Source organism: Aedes albopictus, chromosome 3 (assembly GCF_035046485.1).
Source record: "Aedes albopictus strain Foshan chromosome 3, AalbF5, whole genome shotgun sequence".
Lineage (NCBI taxonomy): Eukaryota > Metazoa > Arthropoda > Insecta > Diptera > Culicidae > Aedes > Aedes albopictus.
Window position 1 is genome coordinate 298,741,971 of NC_085138.1, and position 19,417 is coordinate 298,761,387.

Here is a 19,417-nt window from a genome sequence, read left to right on the forward strand (position 1 = left end):
ACATTTCTTAAAAAGCAGCCCTCGCCTTCTTGATCCTTGCACCTATGTCGATCTTGGAGCCACCATCGGGGCCGGCATATGGCTCGCAAGATTTTTGAAGCTTTCAACATTCTCCACTGATTGCCCATCTACCGTAAAGCTGGAAGGGTTGACCGTGTTTACATCCAACGATTTGGTCTTGTTGACGTTGGTGGTAAAACCTGCCGCCGAGGAGCGATTGCCAAGATCATCGAGCTTGCTCTTCATATCAGAACGCCGTTGAGGTAGGAGAGCAACGTCATCAGCCAATTCGAAGTCATTTAGGTGCTCCATGGTAATGGGCTGCCACAGCAATCCACGATTTGGTTTACGGTCGATCGCACCGATCAGGACCTCATTGATTACGATGAGGAACAGTAGCGGTGATAGTATACATCCTTGCCTCACTCCAGCACCGACCCGGATGGGATCGGACATGACACCGTTGTGCAGTACTCTGCACGAAAATGTCCTGTACTGTGCTTCAATAAGACCGATAATTTTCTCAGGGAGACCCTTGCGCCTCAGGGCTTCCCAGATGTTTCCGTAATTGAGACGGTCGACAGCTTTTTCGAAATTAATGAACACCAGGTAGAGAGACTCTTGGAATTCATTGATTTGCTCCAGAATGATACGGAGCGTGACATCCTGTTTGCTGCCGTCGGAGAGTTGCGTCTATCTTCTCCTGTATCCGGTTAAGGATCATTTTACAGAGGACTAACATGATGTCCCACCAGTTATTGCATATAGTCAGGTCACCCTTTTTTGGGTATCTTTGCTAAGACACCTTGCATCCTGTCGGTCGGAAATGTTGCGGTTTCCCATATGTTGCAGAATAATTGATGCAGTAGTTGTGCGGATACTACGGGGTCAGCTAAGAGCATCTCAGCTGATATGCGATCGACCCCTGGGGCCCTGTCCGATTTCATGCTACGGATGGCTCCCACGAAACAATGAATGCTGAACAGTAAGATTAATAGCTGGACATTGGCAGGTCAATGGTGTCGAAGGCTGAATACAATGACAGCTGAATATTGGTCTGAAGTATGGCTTGTTCAACAGTTTAATTCTGCGATACATATATGGCTGAATAGAATATTATTCATCTGTATAACCAGCTTTGAAACATCCACCAACATGTAGAATTAGGGTAAAAAATATAATTTGGACATGTATATAATTTGAACATGCACGGCGATGTATGCCTTGTTCCGGAGAGCTAATAAAAGTAGATACTTCTCAATATCGATTATTGGATCAAATAGACCCTATTCTGATGACTTACGTTGGAAATACGCTTAACAAATGAGAATTTACTTCAAAATTATCGAAAATGTAAATTATTTCACTAAAACCCCTCAAATGCACAGGTATGCAAGACGACATACACTTCGCAGTCACTTACAATATACGCCTCAAAATCGTTGAATTAATAATTGTAAGAAATTTAAAAGCCTTATTGCATTGAAACATGTTCAATAAAGAAGCATTAGGCAGCCAATCTCTTAACATTCATCTAGAACGCTTAAAATAGGTGGTGTCCAAAATACATTACAAGTTTCCTACTGTAAATATATTTTGGTCATCTGACGAACTACATGGGGATGCACTGCGATTGCATACTTGGAGGCGTATTCTGTGGGTCTGGCGATATTTCCTCGATTTTAACAAAAACTGTAATTGTTATCGAAATAGATGTCTGTTAAGCGGAGAAAATTGATTATTTGCAAGACAATAATTGTTAATTTATGCTACTTCCATGATTTAGCATTATTCATGGCTAAACATTGAGATAATCGCCCTGTCCAAATTATATATACCTGAGGGTGTCCAACACATATATTCGGTGTCCAAAATGCAATTCTTACAGGCGATCGGAAATTGCGATTTTCTCAGCTTAAAATGCTTTCGTTAAGGTTTTTGTCACCAGGAACGCAAAGCACAATCATATTATAAGCGTATTGGTAGCTTTGCAAAATAATCAATTGCTTTCTAAGAAAGCTAGGGGACGATTTTTTCAACGTTGTCCTCAGCCTGTCCAAAATACATGAATTACCCTAATCATCTGTTATTCAACCTTTAATCAAACAATTTTTGACAGCTGACCCAAACAAGTTTTTGTAGAGTCCAGGCCCGGATTTAAGGGGGGGCAATGGGGGCAAGTGCCCCGGGCCCCCCGATTGAGGGGGCCCCCCAAGAATCCCGAGGCACTATATATATTTTGTTCTACGAACTTATACAGGGTGTTAGGTTCCTGAGTGCAAACTTTTTAAAGGGTGATAGAGGACCATAAATGGTGAAAAAAATTGTTCTACGCATATGGTCAAATCTCAACCGTTACGTAGTTATTGAACTCCCCATGTTTTTGACTCTTATTGCCTTAACTGGCTATAACTTTAAAATGGTCAAACTTATCGCACTTTTTTAACCCTTATTCGAAAGATTATTGAATTTTCTATCAAATGGCATCTTTGAACCGATCGGTTTAGTTAAATAACTAAGTTTCCTAGAGCAAATAGCCTAAAAGTTGTGTGTTTTAATTTGTTTTTGTCAATTATCTTTGAAAAATGCGTAATAATTTTAAATTCTTTATTTGGCAAAGTTGTGGCCCCTGTTTCACTCGACAATTCGTTCTTTGACATCAAACATCTATCTTTTATCGTTTTCTTGCAATTTCGATTTAAACGTCGCATTTCAGATCAGAAATTTGCAATCGTCATGGAAAGCACTTTTTTGCGCACTGTGCCGCACATTCAAATCAAAATTGCAAGAAAACGATAAGAGTTAGAAGTTTTGTGTCAAAGAACAAATTGTGGAGTGGAACAGAGGCCACAACTTTGCCAAAGAAAGAATTTTAATTTATTACGCATGTTTTAAAGATAATGGACATAAACAAATAAAAACACACTATTTTTAGCTATTTTGCTCTAGGAAACTTAGTTATTCAGCTAAACCAATCGGTTCAAAGATGCCATTTGATAGAAAATTCAATAATCTTTCGAATAAGCGTTAAAAAACAGCGATAAGTTTGACCATTTGAAAGTTATAGCCAGTTAAGGCAATAAGAGTCAAAAACATGGGGAGTTCAATAACTACGTAACGGTTGAGATTTGACCATATGCGTAGAACATTTTTTTCACCATTTATGGTCCTCTATCACCCTTTAAAAAGTTTGCACTCATGAACCTAACACCCTGTATAAACACACAGTTGTCCTAGAGTAGTTGTAATTGGGTTACCAAAAGTATCGAGATTATTTCATAATCTGAAATTTGACTTGAGAATAAATCGAAATCCTAAACGTCATGATTTTTGGTGCACTTGGCACTATTTTTAGAATGGATTTACAGTTTTTCTTCTATATGAGCTGCCATTCTAAAACCATAAAACTGTTTGGGAAATTTATTGATAAATGCAAAACAATTTAAATTAAAAAAAAAAACAACAACTAAACTATTCAATGGTTTCTCCAGAGAGGTATACCATATTCATCAGTTGGATAAAAAGAAGTTTTTTGTTTATTTTGGTGTACACGAGTTTCTCTAAAATATCTTTAAATTTGTGTTGAGTTCTGTAGAAAAAAAAAATAAAACGTTTCTTAACAAAACCAATTTTTTTTTAGAGTAAATTAAACGATGTCTGTGTATCAATAGAAATGTCATTTCATTGATAGTTTAACAATTCAATCACTTATTTGACAATGATTGTGCATGCTTCTGATGATTATACGATTATATTCTGAAAACACATATTATCGTCGCGGTTGAAACCCGAAGTTTTACCACACGCGACAATCGATTTTCCTCCAAATCCATACGTGAAACCTAACGTCGGACGTAGTGCGCTGGGCAGCGGAACTGGCCCTCTATCCAGCGCACTTTGCCCGACGTACGTCCGACGCACGGTTAAGGAGAAAAATCAATTTTCGCGTGTCAAAAATTCCGATTTTCAACTGCACGAACAATACTCAATACCCATCTGTCTCAGTTCGTTGAGGATAGATGTTTTTATGGGAAAGATATGATAATTATTCCAGGAGAAGTTTAGGAAATTCGGATCAATTTTGGAAACCTAGCTAAATCATCTCAGAGCAGTGGTTTTACATATCTATATTTTGGGTTTCACCGACGTTTTCGTAAATTTATTGCTGCAGTTGCCCCCTAAAGACCTAAGTTTTTTCAGTCTTGAAGTACTCGTAAAATATTGCAATCACAAAAAAAACAGTAAAAATTAAAAAAAATAACGAATTACACAACATTGACAAAAAATTAATATAAGGTTTACATCTTTAAAATCTTGCTTTTAGGGGGCCTACTCTAAAAATTTTGCCCCGGGCCCCCTGAAGCCTAAATCCGGCACTGGTAGAGTCCACATCGCTTCTTCAGCCTCAATATAGGCTTAGATCAACTCATGTTCTTGATTGTTCAGACACAACAAGTAAAGCTTTCGTGTTCGAGGATATGTATACAATTGTGTGTGGTGTAGGTACTAAGGTGATTGACTATAAATCAGGAGGCCCGAGTACAATTCCCAGTTTTCCAATAGATTAATTTACACATTCCTAAACATCTCTTCTAGAAAAAAAAGCCGCAAATGGTAAATATAATGTTCCGAAGGTAATTTGATTTTTTTTTTTCTAAACAATAAATAAATTTGATTGAGTACTGATCAAGCGCATATTAAGTCTTAGGTCAGCCTTTCAATGAACCTCAAATCGGCCAAAAGTTGAATACAATCACCAAAAGTAGATGTTTAGAGGCTGTGTAAATGATTATACCTCTTGTGCTCAGCTTTTGTTCAAATAAAGGTTGCATTAAAATAGTTGGGAAAACGTTTGTACAGCATCAAATTGTTACTTGGGCTGTGTCTTTCTCCTGCACTGATGGAGCTTCGGTGTTGACACGGGTAATGCGTCGAGCCCTTGGTGGATTATGCTGAGGTGTTGATGGCGTGACGGACACTTGAAAAAGGTTTTCAAAACGCTCGAACCAGCGTATCAACTGGTCAGCCGGGTCGGTCAGTAACTGTCCAGACGTGCCTTTCACGGGCATCGTAGCATTCATATTAGTCCCACTAAGGTGACGTGTGACATCGTAGCGAAGGCCAATGTCGCCGGTATTTGCGGCATTCTCGCCTTCGTCAGCTAGGCAATTCAACCATGCTTTTTTGTCTCACCTACATGAGTGTTTCACTTCCTTCTCGAAAGCCGCCGAATAGCGCTGACGGACTACGGCTTTGGCTCCTCCTGTTTTCGCTCGCTCTATCGCGATTTTGACATTCCTTCGTTACTCTATCTTAATCTAGGTGTTATATATAATCCTCTACTTTCTGTATGTACGTAGTTCATTTAAATCACTCTCGTTGGTGACGATGAAGGCGTTCTTGATGGCCAAGAACAAAATTTAACTTAAAAAGTGTGTAAGAACTGCTCACTCCTTCCATCTATATAACGAATTGCTGCAGTGATTACTATCAGACAGAGACTGCTTGCGTTTGTCATTTGCACTCAAGCTCTATAAATGCGATCGTTACGCAATCTATAAATGGTTGACAGTTAGGTTTCCATATTGAAATGACGGTTGAAAGAGTTTACACGCATTTCATATGATAGCAGAAACGTCTGTTATCTGTAATTATACCCAGGAAAAGATGAAGACGCTGTTTGCTGACGATTTATGTAGGTAATTTTCAAATTCATTGTTGTGCCACGTAAATCATCTTCTCTTACGTATCTATTCGCTTCCCTGTCGCCATAGCTGGTATCAATTACAGATAAATAACGCAACAACCAGCTACAAGTACGACATGCCAATCCGCTTCTACTAATCGGTTTCGCTATCTAGAAAGGTGAAATTTTCGTTCCGCCAAAACGGGTACCTTTCGCAAATATTTTGCACAACGCTTGTTCCCACGATCCCACGGTGGTATTATGTTGAATGTCGGCCTAGTTCAGAGGGACGACAAGGTTGGTGGATTGTAAAATGCGAGGGGTCATAGTTGTAGGGGAAACATTTTCAAAATAGCAGTAAATAAGTTTGTACTTTTGGTGCGATGAATGGATAGACCGAGCAGGGAGCAAATGAGATCCTGTAACCGTTCCAATTATTACGAGTGCAAATAAAATTTAGATTAGTAGTATGAATTTCTCCGAAATGTTGGAGAACCTTCCGCTTTCGAACGCATATTGTTGAACCACATTTGAATAACTCAACGGGCATGCTGAGAAGAAAGCAGTTGTCCGTTAAATGGTTATTTAGAACTAATAATCTAGAAGTCTATTTCTTCAAAAATAAAAACAAGAAGTTTCAATTTGGAAACCCATATTTCCAAAAACTTTGAAATAGTTGACAGTTTATTATCAACACCAAATATGTTGCAACTATATAAAGCCTACGAAGCAAGACAACAGTGTCAGGAATAGTTAAAATTTGGTCTACGTGGTTTATGGCATTCGCTATTTAGACAGCAATCGTTGCCCATTCAACGAATGGATACTCTATTGGGAACAGATTCTTGAATGTGTAACAATAGCTACCAAATTAGATCGTCGTGAAGTAATCCCCAAGAGGACATAAAACAACCATTCTGTTCAAGTAGGTCAATTCGAACACAAAGCTTCTAGTGATCGATCTTGCTTCCTTGCACTCGACCCATTGTTAACGGATGACTGTCCCAATATCTACAAAGCGGGCGGTAGAAGGAGGACAACGAATAACCACCGGAATTAGAACCGGAACTTCAGCGAGAGGGGTGTCCGAGATGAATATGCGAGGTTTGAGAGTGCGGGGTTGATGGGACATATATCGGGGCACAACAATCGCGTAAGTAATTGGAGTAGACAGATAAATTTGATTTATCTAGGTGAGCTGTTTTTGGTGAAATCTTGGAGTATCTTCCCACGTTCAGAGGTGGTCCAGATAACCAGCTGCTTCCCATAGAATAATTCATGCCAAATATTTACCGTTTGTTTCAAGAAGCTTCATTGAACTTTGACTGCCTCCGGACTAGTTGATTTACAATCCTTTTTCTGGTTTTGAATCGAACCGTAAGCTGCCACCCCAAAGTGAGTGGGTCTATCTATTCTTGTTTGGGTTTGGGTCTGTTGGATGCAATTCAGGCAATTCTTTCCCATTTCCAGAACAGAAGCAACGGTTCGGTTGATTCGATTACGACTTCCTCCTTCGACCGTCCGGTTTCGATCGTTTCGGAACAAAGACGACGGGTAATAAACTGTGTGCTTCTTGGAGATTTTTTTCTTCTCTCGCTTCAAGCATCACCGAACAGCTCAGTGCAGCGATATGCAATTTGGATTTTGTTGAAAAAAAAAACTAGTTCCTGTAAAATGGAACTCTTGGTGACATCTGTTCCAGTTTGTTTTGTCCTACCGTGATAGATATTTCTTCTTCCCCGGCCGTCGGCGGAGACTTCACGGCACACGCAACCATCATCGTTCATTGTCCTTCGATTTAGGAGTTTTAATAACCGACATAAATATATTTCTACATTTTTTGTCGTTTCTTCTGTGCGCGCCGGGAACTTCTTTCAAAGTTGGGACGAACGAAATTTAAAAGGACTCAAGAATGGTGAAATGCCTTGAAAGATGGGTGAGGAGCTAGAGGGTGGAGAAAAAAATCGAACAAAAGTTTGTTTTAGTCACGTTTTAGGTCGTCTAGCAGTAGCTCGTGGCTGTTTACAGAAGGGATGAAGGGATGTAGGAGTCACGTCAGATGTGGCTCGTGGCATTCCTTGCGGATGGAAGAAAAAGAAAGGTCGTGTACAACGAACTTTGTATTTCAACTGGTGAACTGTTGTTGTTTACATCCCATTCGTTCTGCATTGATTGGGTTTTTGGTGTCTAGTATTCTTTAGAATTGCATGTGAGACTAATATTCGCAATTTTTTACAACACAAACGTCAGTCATCAATCTGCGTAATGGTGTCATGTTTTTAATGCATCCATTATGGGGCTGTCCATAAACCACCCCCCCCCCCCCCCCCCCCCCAGCGTGGTCATTGGTCCATACATTTTTTTTTATTTGTCCATACAAAACGGTCATTGGCCGAACCAAAATGACCACGTGGTTTATGGACAGCCCCTATGTATTAGGAAAAATTACTCAATTTTCAAGTCAAACTCGCGTGTCATGCCTCGAGCATGTGTGTGTGCTTGTCAACAACGCAATCGTTGCTACACTCATCTCTGAACTAACTAACCATCAGAGATGTATGTGCTTCCACAATTGATGTATCTGTTGGAAACCTCAACAGGAAATACGTCTATTGTTCTGTGTATTTACCGCATGATGAACCATCCCCTATGGATGCTTTCAAACAAGTCATCGCATACTGTACTTCAAAAGGCCTTCCGCTAATTGTTGGTAGTGATGCTAATGCTCACCATATCATCTGGGGCAGCTCAGACATTAACTTGAGAGGCTCCAGTTTCAGGGTATATTCAGGGTATATTCCCAAATCCTGGCGGGATATTACTGTGAAGTTTATTCCGAAAGTGGGTAGGGCGTCGTATGAAGAAGCAAAGAGTTTCAGACCTATCAGTTTGACCTCTTTTCTTCTGAAATACTTAGAACGACCGCATTGTGGATCATCACATCCGTGATGTTCATCTGGCCAACGTGCCTCTTCATGTGAACCAACATGCCTACCAATCTGGTAAGTCCACTGTGACTCTTTTACACAAGGTTGTTTACGATATCGAGAAAGCATTCACTCAAAAGCAATCTTGTTTGGGTGTTTTCTTAGATATCGAGGGTGCCTTTGACAATATGCCTTTCGATGCCATATTGGAAGCCGCACGGAGTCATGGTATATCTCCAATGATTTCCAATTGGATTCACCAAGTGCTCAAAAACCGATACCTCTTCTCGACATTGCGTCTAGCAGGGATTAGGAAATTGAATGTTTGTGGATGCCATAAGGGGGAGTCTTGTCATCGCTTTTGTGGAATCTCGTAGCAGATACGCTGTTGAGGCAACTCAATAATAGCAGTTTTCCTACTTATGGTTTTGCCGACGACTACCTAGCATTGTTAGTTGGTATGTGTATCACCACCCCACAGACAAATAGACGTAACACTTGCGAAATTTCCATCGACCACGCTTTTAACGATCATTTTAAATTTTCATAGTTGTGACTTTCACAACCAGAGGCGCGCGCATCGTTTTTCTATGCGTTTGACGTTTCACACTAGCGCCTTCTGTTGACGATTTTGCACGACACAGTGATTCGTGCAACTTTTCTACCAGGTGATGGTAGTGTAAACTGGGCTACGTCTGTTTGTCTGTGACCACTCTTTTCGACCTGATGCAAAGCGCCCTTCAGGTAGTTGAGGGTTGGTGTCGCCAATATGGCCTTTTGGTTAATCCGAGTGAAACATCTATTGTTCTTTTTACGGAAAGGCGAAACCGTAATGGCGTTCGACCTTTGCGTCTCTTTGATTCTGGAATCAATGTGACTGAACAGGTAAAGTACGTTGGAGTCATTCTTGATTCCAAGCTTTCCTGGACACCTCACATTAAGTTCAGAATCAAGAAAGCTTGTATGGCCTTTAGGCAATGCCGGCGAACCTTTGGTACAACTTGGGATCTAAAACCCAAGTATATCAAATGGATCTATACAACTGTTGTTCGGCCAATATTGGCCTATGGATGTCTTTTGTGGTGGCAAAAGGGCGAAATGAGAACGGTCCAATCAAAGTTAGACCATCTCCAAAGGATGTGCTTAATGGCGATGTCTGGAGCGTTCTCTTCAACTCCCACGGCAGCGCTCGAAGTTCTCTTTGACGTTGCTCCACTACACATTCATCTCCAACAAGAAGCACTTTCTTGCACTTACCGTCTACGGGTACTTGGTCTACTAGAGGAAACTCCTGGAAATACTGGAATAGTTTGGAGTCATGTCGTCAAACCAAATTGTATTGTACTGAGCCATCTCCAAGGGTGGCGAAGTATCTTACAAATCTGTCAAAGCAGAATTGCAGCATTCTGGTCAAAGCATTGACTGGCTACTGCCGACTCAGCTATCACATAGCGAATATTCAGCAAGCTGATTCATTTGCATGTGACAGCTGTGAATCCGATTATGAAACTTCGTATCATTTAATATGTAACTGTCCAGTTTTTGCGCAACTGCGTTCCCGAGTATTCAGTAAACAGAGTTAATGTATGTTGGGTAACGGTTCAAACGTGTATCGGTTAAACGAACCTGTTTTTCCGATCATTTAATTTAGGCACTGTCCATAAACTACATAGACTTTTTTCGGCCATCTCAGACTGCGAGAAATGCTACATCGGTATGACCGGCAACAAATTGTCCAGATCTGTAACGGAATCAATAAGAAAGGACTTTATCTATGTGAGGGAGACGACGACAGACAGGGGCGAACAACACAACCAAAAGGCGGACAACGAAAACAAGGAACGTACTACATCAAACTTTGACATCAACACGTTTCGAAAACTGATATATCAGGTTCATGTATTTCAAATCAAGTCCTGCCAACACTTCTCTAACGGGTTTCTGTTGTTTTCCTCGGACCCGGAGAATTTCATGCAGCTCAGATCTGACCTCACGATACTCATCGCATCCCCACACGACATGTTCGATATCCTGAAAGCCACGCCGCAGACACAGAGATTGCTTTCCGAGAGCCCAATACGGAAGGTATGTACATTCAACATTACACGAACGAAATCGCAGCCTAAATCCAACCCTTTGAACCATGGCTTCTTCGACATCTGTGGAATGATGGAGTCCAACCATCTACCCATCTCTCCATCTCTCCACTTGTGTTGCCAGCTGATCAAGGTCTCCTGACGGTCCAATGAAAAAAAAATGTCGAAGGCGATTTGACGCTCGTAAATATCGCCTTCGCTAGCGCCCACATTAGCCAGAGAGTCCGCTTTCTCATTGCCCGGAATCGAGCAATGTAAAGGGACCCAAGCTATGGTGATGGTGTATGAGCGTTTGGACAAAGCACTCAAGACTTGGCGTATTCCATTCAGGAAGTACGCTGAATGCTTCATCAGTTACATCGACCGAACAGCCTTCAGAGAGCTTAGACTGTCGGTAAAAATGAAGTAGTGCTCAGGTAAAAGAGTGCTCATGTACTCTAAGGTGTAATATATAACATTGCAGCGTATACAGAACAGGGTTTTTACAGCATGAAGGTGGCGCTATGAAATTCGTTGTAGACACCGAACTCAGTCGAATCATCGATTTTTGAACCATCCATGAAGAACTGTCTGTCCCCGCTAACCTGCCCGAACTTACTTGAAAAATTTTGTGGAATACCTACGGATCGAAAAGATTCTGGTATACCGGTGATCTCATCCTTAATGGATCACCACCTTCGGTTATCACGATTGGTGAGAACCGAAGATGGGCTTACCTACAGCGTCATGTACCAGTAGTACACACTCATAAAACGGGTTTGAGGGTTCTGTTTGAGCAGCTTTTCGAAGTTTTCTATGAACAACGGATTTACAACCTCGCAGCGGATGAGAAATCGGAACGACAACTCCGCAAAGCGGTCTGTCAGAGGTTGTACACCAGCAAGTACCTCTAAACTCATTGTGTGAGTCGAGTTCATGCAACCTAACGCGTTCCGAAGGCAACGGTACTGAACCCGTTGAAGCTTCAGCAAGTGTGTTTTCGCCGCGTATTGAAAACAAAAACTACCGTATTCTAAAACCGATAGAATGGTTGTTTGGTACAGCCTGATCAGACCTTCTGGATGCGCTCCCCATCAAGTTCCGGTTACAGTTCGCATACAGTTGATTCGCTTTTGGCACTTCTGTACTTTTTCTGTACGCAATAAAATGATGTGAGGTCATCCTTAAAGTACGTCACGTGTTTAAGTGGGAGGGGGTTTGCGAAAAATGAGACAACCAAAAAACCCGTACGGAGGGGGGAAAGGGAGTCGAAAATTTCCAATTTTAGCGTGGCGAACTACCCGAGCAGAAGAGAATATCAATAGCACAATAAAATATGTTATTTTGTCATAATAACTGTATAATGAAATCAGTTATTTTTATATTATTTGCATATCTCATTATGTTATAAACTTGTCTGTCATAAGCGGCAAAATAACAAAAATCATAACAGGAAAAGACCTGGAAGACCAATTTAATAACATGTTTTGTTAGATTCAATAACAACTTAATAACAATGAAATTTGCAGTGAATTTTAAAACTTGTTATTGTAGTGTTATAGTTCATTACATATTTGTACATTTTCAATAGTAGAAAAATAACAAAACTTGGTCTACAACAAAGTATATTATTAAAATGATATTTAGTGGATGAATCTCAGCAACTTGATCAAAACAAAATAAGATTTCCCAACAGAACATGTTATAAAAAAGATATACTTTGATTAGTTAATGATAACAAATTATGATATAAAAACAGGTTAGGTGATTCTGTTGTTAGGAATTTGATATTCTCCTCGGCTCGGGTCAATGGATATACTAATTAAAAACTTGAATAAATGCGTGTTCCTATGTTAATCGTGCCCAAGGTTTTTTTTTTTCTAGACGGGCGAAGATTGCAAATTGGCAAATACACGCGATTTTTTTCCGTATGGATCATGTTTTGCAATATTCTAGTCAATTTTCAGCCATCTGACATGCAATTTCGTATACGTTAAAAATTTAGCCGTGCCTAAGGTAAAACATCAAGAAATCCCATTGCAATTTTGCATACAAACTTTGGAAGCACAAATCTAACGAACGAAGCATCAAACCAAGCTGCACTTGTTTATCATGGCTTTGCTCACTTGCAAAAAGCGGCAGCTTTCCAAATCGAGAGCATTTGTTCACGAATTTTCAAGATTGGTGCTCTTGAGAACGTGAGTAGGGGACCAAGTCGGCCATTGTGGCAGCCATTTTTGTATTCTCTGAAGTTTCTCCATAAAGTAGGTAGATCCATAGGTGTAAAGTCTAATTACGCTCTGCTTCTTAACTTTAGCAAAGTAAAAATGTCCTTTCTTCAATAAGAAAGCACGTAATTGATCTTCTATTGAATTGTGATCTTATGAATTGCTGGTCAGTGTGTATTTAAAAACTATAATAATTTCGGAAAGCAAAAGTAAGATTATCACCCAGTTACTTTTCGCGATTACAGTGGAGAAATTTAGCACGTTAAAATTTTAGCATTTTAGGCTAAGTTGTTCAGGTATTAAAAGACTCTGCTACATAACGCTCGCCAGATCACGCTCCATCTGGTCCGCCCATCGTGCTCTCTGCGCTACATGCCTTCTTGTACCAACCGGATGGTTAGCAAACACCAGCTTGTTGTCCGGCATTCTTGCAACATACCCTGCCCATCGTATCCTTCCAGCTTGGGTCACTTTCTGGATGCTGGGTTCGCCGTAAAGTGCAGCGAGCTCATGGTTCATCCTTCTCCGCCACACACCGTTTTCCTGTACGCCGCCGAAGATCGTCCTTAGCACCCGTCGCTCGAAAACTCCGAGTGCTTGCAGGTCCTCCTCGAGCATCGTCCATGTCTCGTGTCCGTAGAGAACCACCTGTCTTATTAACGTCTTGTACATGGTACATTTGGTGCGGGGCTTCTCCGCATGCTACAGTTATTAATTGAGAGCTTCCTCTTCCAATGATCATTTTGCATGTGTATATCTTGATGCAGGCACGAAGATCAGTAGGTCGGCTCCAGAGGCACGTTCTCCATTACGAAAAATTAGAAAGTTACCCTTGAATGCTGCATAGTCATGCTGAAGATCTACGCCTTACAGCTGTGGCTATATGGGCCCTGAATTTATCTATATTAGGTGGCGCTAGTGAGTCATTCTTCTTCTTCTTATTTATGGCTCTACGTCCCCACTGGGACTTGGCCTGCATCGCTTCAACTTAGTGTTCTTTGAGCACTTCCACAGTTGTTAATTGAAGGGCTTTCTTTGCCTGCCATTGAATGAATTTGTATATCGTGAGACAAGTACAATGAGAAACTATGCCCAGGGAGTCGAGAAAATTTTCCCGACTGGAACAGGTATCGAACCCGTCGTCTCCGGATTGGCGATCCATAGCCTTAACCACTAGGCTAATTGGAGACCCCTAGTGAGTCATAAAATTCCTATATCTTCAAAATCAAACTACATAGAAGAATTTTGTCTTCGGTAAGGTTAATCAAGATAAGTATAAACGTCCATCTGGTTTTGAGCTAGTTGATTCGAAGTTTGTTTGCTAGGCTACGCTAGCGAGTCTTAGAAATACTTTAAATTATTACTACATAAAAGGATTGCGTCCAGGACAAAGTTAATCAGGACCTCAAGAGCTGATGGCAACCAATTTGAATTTGGGTCTGTCCACTATAGGTGCTGCTAGTAAGCCTTATGAAATAATTGGTTTACCAACGTTCCCCGTGCATATTTCCTACGGTGTACTGAAACGAAAATTTCATCTTAGATTTCCGATTAAATGACTGCTATAACTTTCTTTCATGGTTTTGAAATACTCCAGAAAAACGCAATCAGGCGTATATTATGACAGTGTCATAATCTGGGCATTGTTACGTTAAAAAAATCAGTATTTAATACTGACACATTTAAGCCGTAGTCTGATTGATCCAACAATGCATATTCTTCCTTATAACATAATTAATATAAAAAAGCACAATAACACATTTGACTTCCTTTACGACAACCAATTCAACCCCTGTTGAGCGCCAGCCTTTTCTTCTTTAAATTGAATCAATTATCGTTCTCGACCCGCTAAGTGGATACGGCGTGGTTATACGGCGACCGATAACGAGCTAATAAATTAATAAAATTTTAATTACATTCACGGCAATCTTCCTCCTCAAAAGCATTCCACGCGAAACGACGAGCAGAATAAAAAAAATGGGGAGCTTCGTTCCCATGCTTCTTAACGTGCACAAGTAAGAGTGGCGTTATGCGTCCGTTTAAGACGATGTGCTCAAGGAGTGTGGTTTACAATTCATGCCAATTAGGCTTGTTTTATGGAATGAGCTTAGTAGCATTGAGCAGCAACTTGAATATGTAGTAGCGGTTGTCGATGGGAAGCATATAACGAATGAAGAGATAATCGCACCAATAGCCTAGTTTTATGTTAACCCTTTGGGAATCGCGCCATTTGTGAACTGAAAAATGTATCACGACCACGTTTTTAAATTCTTAACTTTACTGTTTTGGAATTTGATGCCTCTGCAATTCGGAATTTAAATGAACTTAGTAGTCTCTACTTGTGTGTAAAGAATTGGGGTTCTTAATCCTTAGCTTAACGTAGTGCTTAGAATAGTACCGTTTCTTTGGTGTCACATGCAAGATGCAAAAAAGTCATCACAATGGAAAAAATATACCCATTTAAAAAAAAAACACAAAGAACATCTTCCCCGCTGATTGATTGAGTCCTTAGGGAATGAATGCAAAATCGAAGCACACAAAGAGCGCCGGAAAACATTCATTGGCGAAGTGAAAAATGACTCAATTCGAATCCACGTTCCTCTTTTCGAATCTATGACATGCATGACATAAATTGATCTTATTTTCGAAATATTCTACATTGATGAGGGTAATCTCAGTGCTCGTCATACATCATTCAACAAAAAAAAAACTCGAATCGCATTTCTCCCAACAACAAAAGTTTATTCTATTTTAATGAGGGGAATAAACCGCTCGTCCCTACTCCTGCCCGGGCCACACCACCGATTCGATCCAATCCAGATAGTGCGACACTCGATTGAACACCTCAATGTCCACTGTGCAGTCGTCGATGTGCACCGTAGGGAGTCCAACCACGTACACGGTGCTTCCCAGTGTCATCAGTAGCGGCCCCGACGAACGAGGATCACAGAACCGGGTAAGGGATGCGTTGTGGGAATCCCGAACACACAGCTGAGACTCCTGCAGGCCTCGAGTCAGCTCCGGAACGGGTCGCTTCATCTTGGCCAGCTCGGCGTTGCACTCCTTCCGGGTGATGAAGGGTAGATCCAGCCAACGGAAGGACGGATTCTGTTCCGGTTGAAATTCATACCATTCGCCGAGAATGGCTTGGGGGTTCCTCATGTGCTTGTTCGGGTAGAGACATGCCACGTGGCTACGTCCAGTGGTATCCCGATCGTATCTGCTGATAAAGGAACAGCGTTTTAATAGAGAGATAATCTAACAAATCATGCAACGATTACTCACACAGAGTTTCGCAGTTTGACAACCGCCACGTTGTAATAGGCCGGCTCATCGTCAAACTTCGGATGGAAAAACACCTTGCTGACGTAGCGTCGCCCATGCTCGTAGAAGAACACCTCCTCACGATCCACCATGACAAACATATGATTCGACGGGTGCTCCTCGCCATGCTGCATCATCTTCATGCACAAAGCCGTCGTCAGCAGGGAGTCCTGGCTGATGAAAACCGCCGCGCAGAAGTACGGTTCCTCCGTTGAAAAGATTTTCAACTGAAAAATAAGACATTTTAATATTGTTGACCAATTTTATCATCGTTATTTGCCACTTACCGGGTAGAGAAAGTTGTGCGAAAAACATTCTGTGAAGTAGAATTTATGGATTAGTTAGAGATTTACATTAAGGTTAATGACACTCACTTCGGATTGCAAGACGTTTTCTGCTGGTATGATCGTTGTTGAACAATTGCAGAGCGTGATATCTCAGAGGGTCAACAGTTGTGATATTCACTGAATTGAACGATTGACTCACTTCAGCGGGAACTGTTCCCAACAGAAGAGCACTCAACAAGACGTACGAACTCATCCGTAGCATTTTGAAGCCGACGTGATCTACTTGCTAAAAAAAATCAGGTCATCATCTAATCGTAGCCAGAATGCAACTGATCGATTCGCCAGTTGAATGGGAGCTCCCTTGTTTACCGTATGATCGTTCATTGACTGTGCGATAAGGAATCAAGCTTTGAAATACTGATTAGCACCTAATCAGTGATCTGATGTAATCCTTCGAAGTCAATGCATTGGATGTTTGTTGTTGATTGCAAGAATTCAGCTTCTTATTTCTGGTGTTACGTCCCACCCAACTAGAGTACAGTTTTAAGCATTCCAAATGCAGATCGCGGCATTGTGATTATTGTAGCACGAATAAAAAAAATGATTAAGTGTTCCTCAGTTGTCAATCGATAGTTTCCTTTTCAGATAGACTATTTTACATTTAAATATCGTTTGTTAGATGCCAACATCGCTTTGCTGAATATACGAGCGATTACCACTTCTGCTATATGGGCCCTATCAATATTATTAGTGAATGCGATACGGTAGCTCAAGAAAAAGGCTGAACTCCACATCGTTTATTCCATTCATGTTCAGGTTCTCTTTCTACCTCCGAAATTCAAAGTTTATATACCAGCTTAAATTTGAAATTATGTGCATATAATAAACTAATCCATATGACATTACACTACTTTTAAAATATAAGCCTGATGTCCAGCTTAGCGTAGCACAGTGGGAAAAAATAAGTATGAAACGCGAATAAATTCAATATCTTTGTTCTGAGTGGATGGATTTGTATGAATTTTTGACACAAACTGCAAAAATCTCTATAGTTTCAGATCAGGAGCGTGTCAATCACCGCACGATGCTGGAAATCAGTATTTTGAGCCCGTTTTACCCCACTCTCTCTCTCTCTCGCACACTTTTTTGAGAAAATCATCATTTATTTACTGGCGTGCAAAATAAATGACTTATTTAACTCGTATTTATGTAAAAACGTCCATAGTATCGGCAATTTGACATAGGGTTGGTCCTGCTCTTATCGATTGCGTTCCACTTCGGGCAAAGATGCATATGAAATTTCAAAGAAATAGGGGCTATCGGGGTTACTTGAAGATATTTCAATTTTTAAGACTGTACGGTGAGCCAAACAAGCTCCATTCAATACTACGGAAGTTTTTACACAAACACGAACTGAATAAATCTTTGAAGAAATACCAAGAATAATTCCTGGATAAATCTCAAGTGAAATTCCTGAAGTAAATCCCGGAAAAAATCAAGAATTTTCGGAGGAATGCCTGGAGTAATCCATTGGAGTCCCAGGAGAAGTTCCAGCAGGAATTTCTAGAACAATTTAAACAAAAAAAAAACAGAAATCCGAGTGGAAATTTCTGAAAAGTTTACAGAAAAAAAATCCATGGAAAAACTTAGGATGAATTCCTTAAAGAATCCTTCAAGGAATCCTTGGAGAAATTCCTTGTAAAAAATCTGGAAGAGTCCTAGAAATAATTTCTAAAGAGATTTAAATAGGACTGCCAGGGGGAATTTCTTCAGAAATTTATGAAGATATCTTGGGAAGATTTTTTTTTTGACCCGGGGAACTCCTGAAACAAACCAAAAGGTTTACAAAATCTGATCGAAAAGGTGGCAAAAAATCGAAGGAAGGCAGGACATGGTCAAAAAATAACTTCCTCATTTTTTATACAAAAAGTAAACATTGGCCTAGAATGAGAGAAAGAGAAATAGATTAAAAGTGACACCACTATGCAGTAGGCCTGTCCAATTTTTAAAAATATTTTCTGATTCTCAAGTCCACCCCCATAATTTAAGGTATATATGGTACCATATACAGATCACACCCCTTTTAAAAATTCTATGCACCTTCTTGTTGTTCATTGTATCATCCAGGCATCTTATACGCCATAATCAAATTTAATTCACCATTTTTGTAATTCTTGCATCAAAGCACCATTCAATGGACCATTTTAAGAATTACTCAGTCACCTGGAGGAATCCGTGGATGCATTCCTGCATGGAGAATTCCCCGGATGAATTTCAGGAAGAATCCCCGAAGGACTTTCTGGAGGAATCCCTGGAGGCAAAAATAAAGGAATGCAAGGAAGAGTTCTTGGAGGAAGCTCTGGAAAACGCCTGAAGGAGGCCTTTTGAGAGATAATTCTGTTGAATTTCCTGGAGGAAATAATGAAAGAGTTACTGGAGAAATTATTGAATGAATTCCCCGAGCAATCTATGGAGGAATTCCAGGATAAATTTCTGAAGGGATTTTAGGAGAAATCCCTAGAGGAATTTCTGGAGGACTTCCTAGAAGCATTTCTAAAGGAATCCTTAAAGAATTTCCTGGAGGAATTTCTGGAGGAATTCCTGTAGGAGTTCGTGGACGAATCCCCGGAGGACTTCGTCGAGAAAACTCTGGAGGAATCTTTGTAAGAAATCCTGGAGAAATTCCGAGAGAAATTCCTGCAGGAATTCCTCGAGGAATCCCTGGTGGAATCCTTGGAAGAATCTCTGGATGAATCCCTAGAGGCAACTTCAGGAAGAATGCCTGGAGGAATTTCTGGAGGAGTTCATTGACGAATCCCTGCTGGAATCCCAGGAACAATTATAGAGGAATCTCTGGAGGCATTCCTTACGGAATATTCCTCCTTACGGA

General features: G+C 40.6%; 2 protein-coding genes across 4 annotated transcripts in view; one reads left to right on the forward strand and one right to left on the reverse strand.

Annotated features, from left to right (window-relative positions):
* The window catches only part of LOC109405268 (uncharacterized), a 314,995-nt gene that overhangs the window by 165,429 nt on the left and 130,149 nt on the right, over positions 1–19,417 (forward strand). The gene's annotated exons all lie outside the window — the stretch shown is intronic.
* LOC109418643 (serine protease Hayan-like) lies at positions 15,559–16,941 on the reverse strand. Of its 2 annotated transcripts, none has more exons than XM_019692860.3 (4): positions 16,615–16,941; positions 16,528–16,556; positions 16,202–16,467; positions 15,559–16,136 (listed from the first exon to the last, which is right to left on the reverse strand). In XM_019692860.3, exons 1-4 carry the CDS (start codon positions 16,787–16,789, stop codon positions 15,695–15,697), a joined length of 912 nt encoding a protein of 303 aa, XP_019548405.2. In that variant the 5' UTR covers positions 16,790–16,941; the 3' UTR covers positions 15,559–15,694. The 2 variants fall into 2 exon arrangements, with proteins under 2 accessions (XP_019548405.2, XP_019533849.2); XM_019678304.3 differs by having other exon boundaries at positions 15,559–16,139.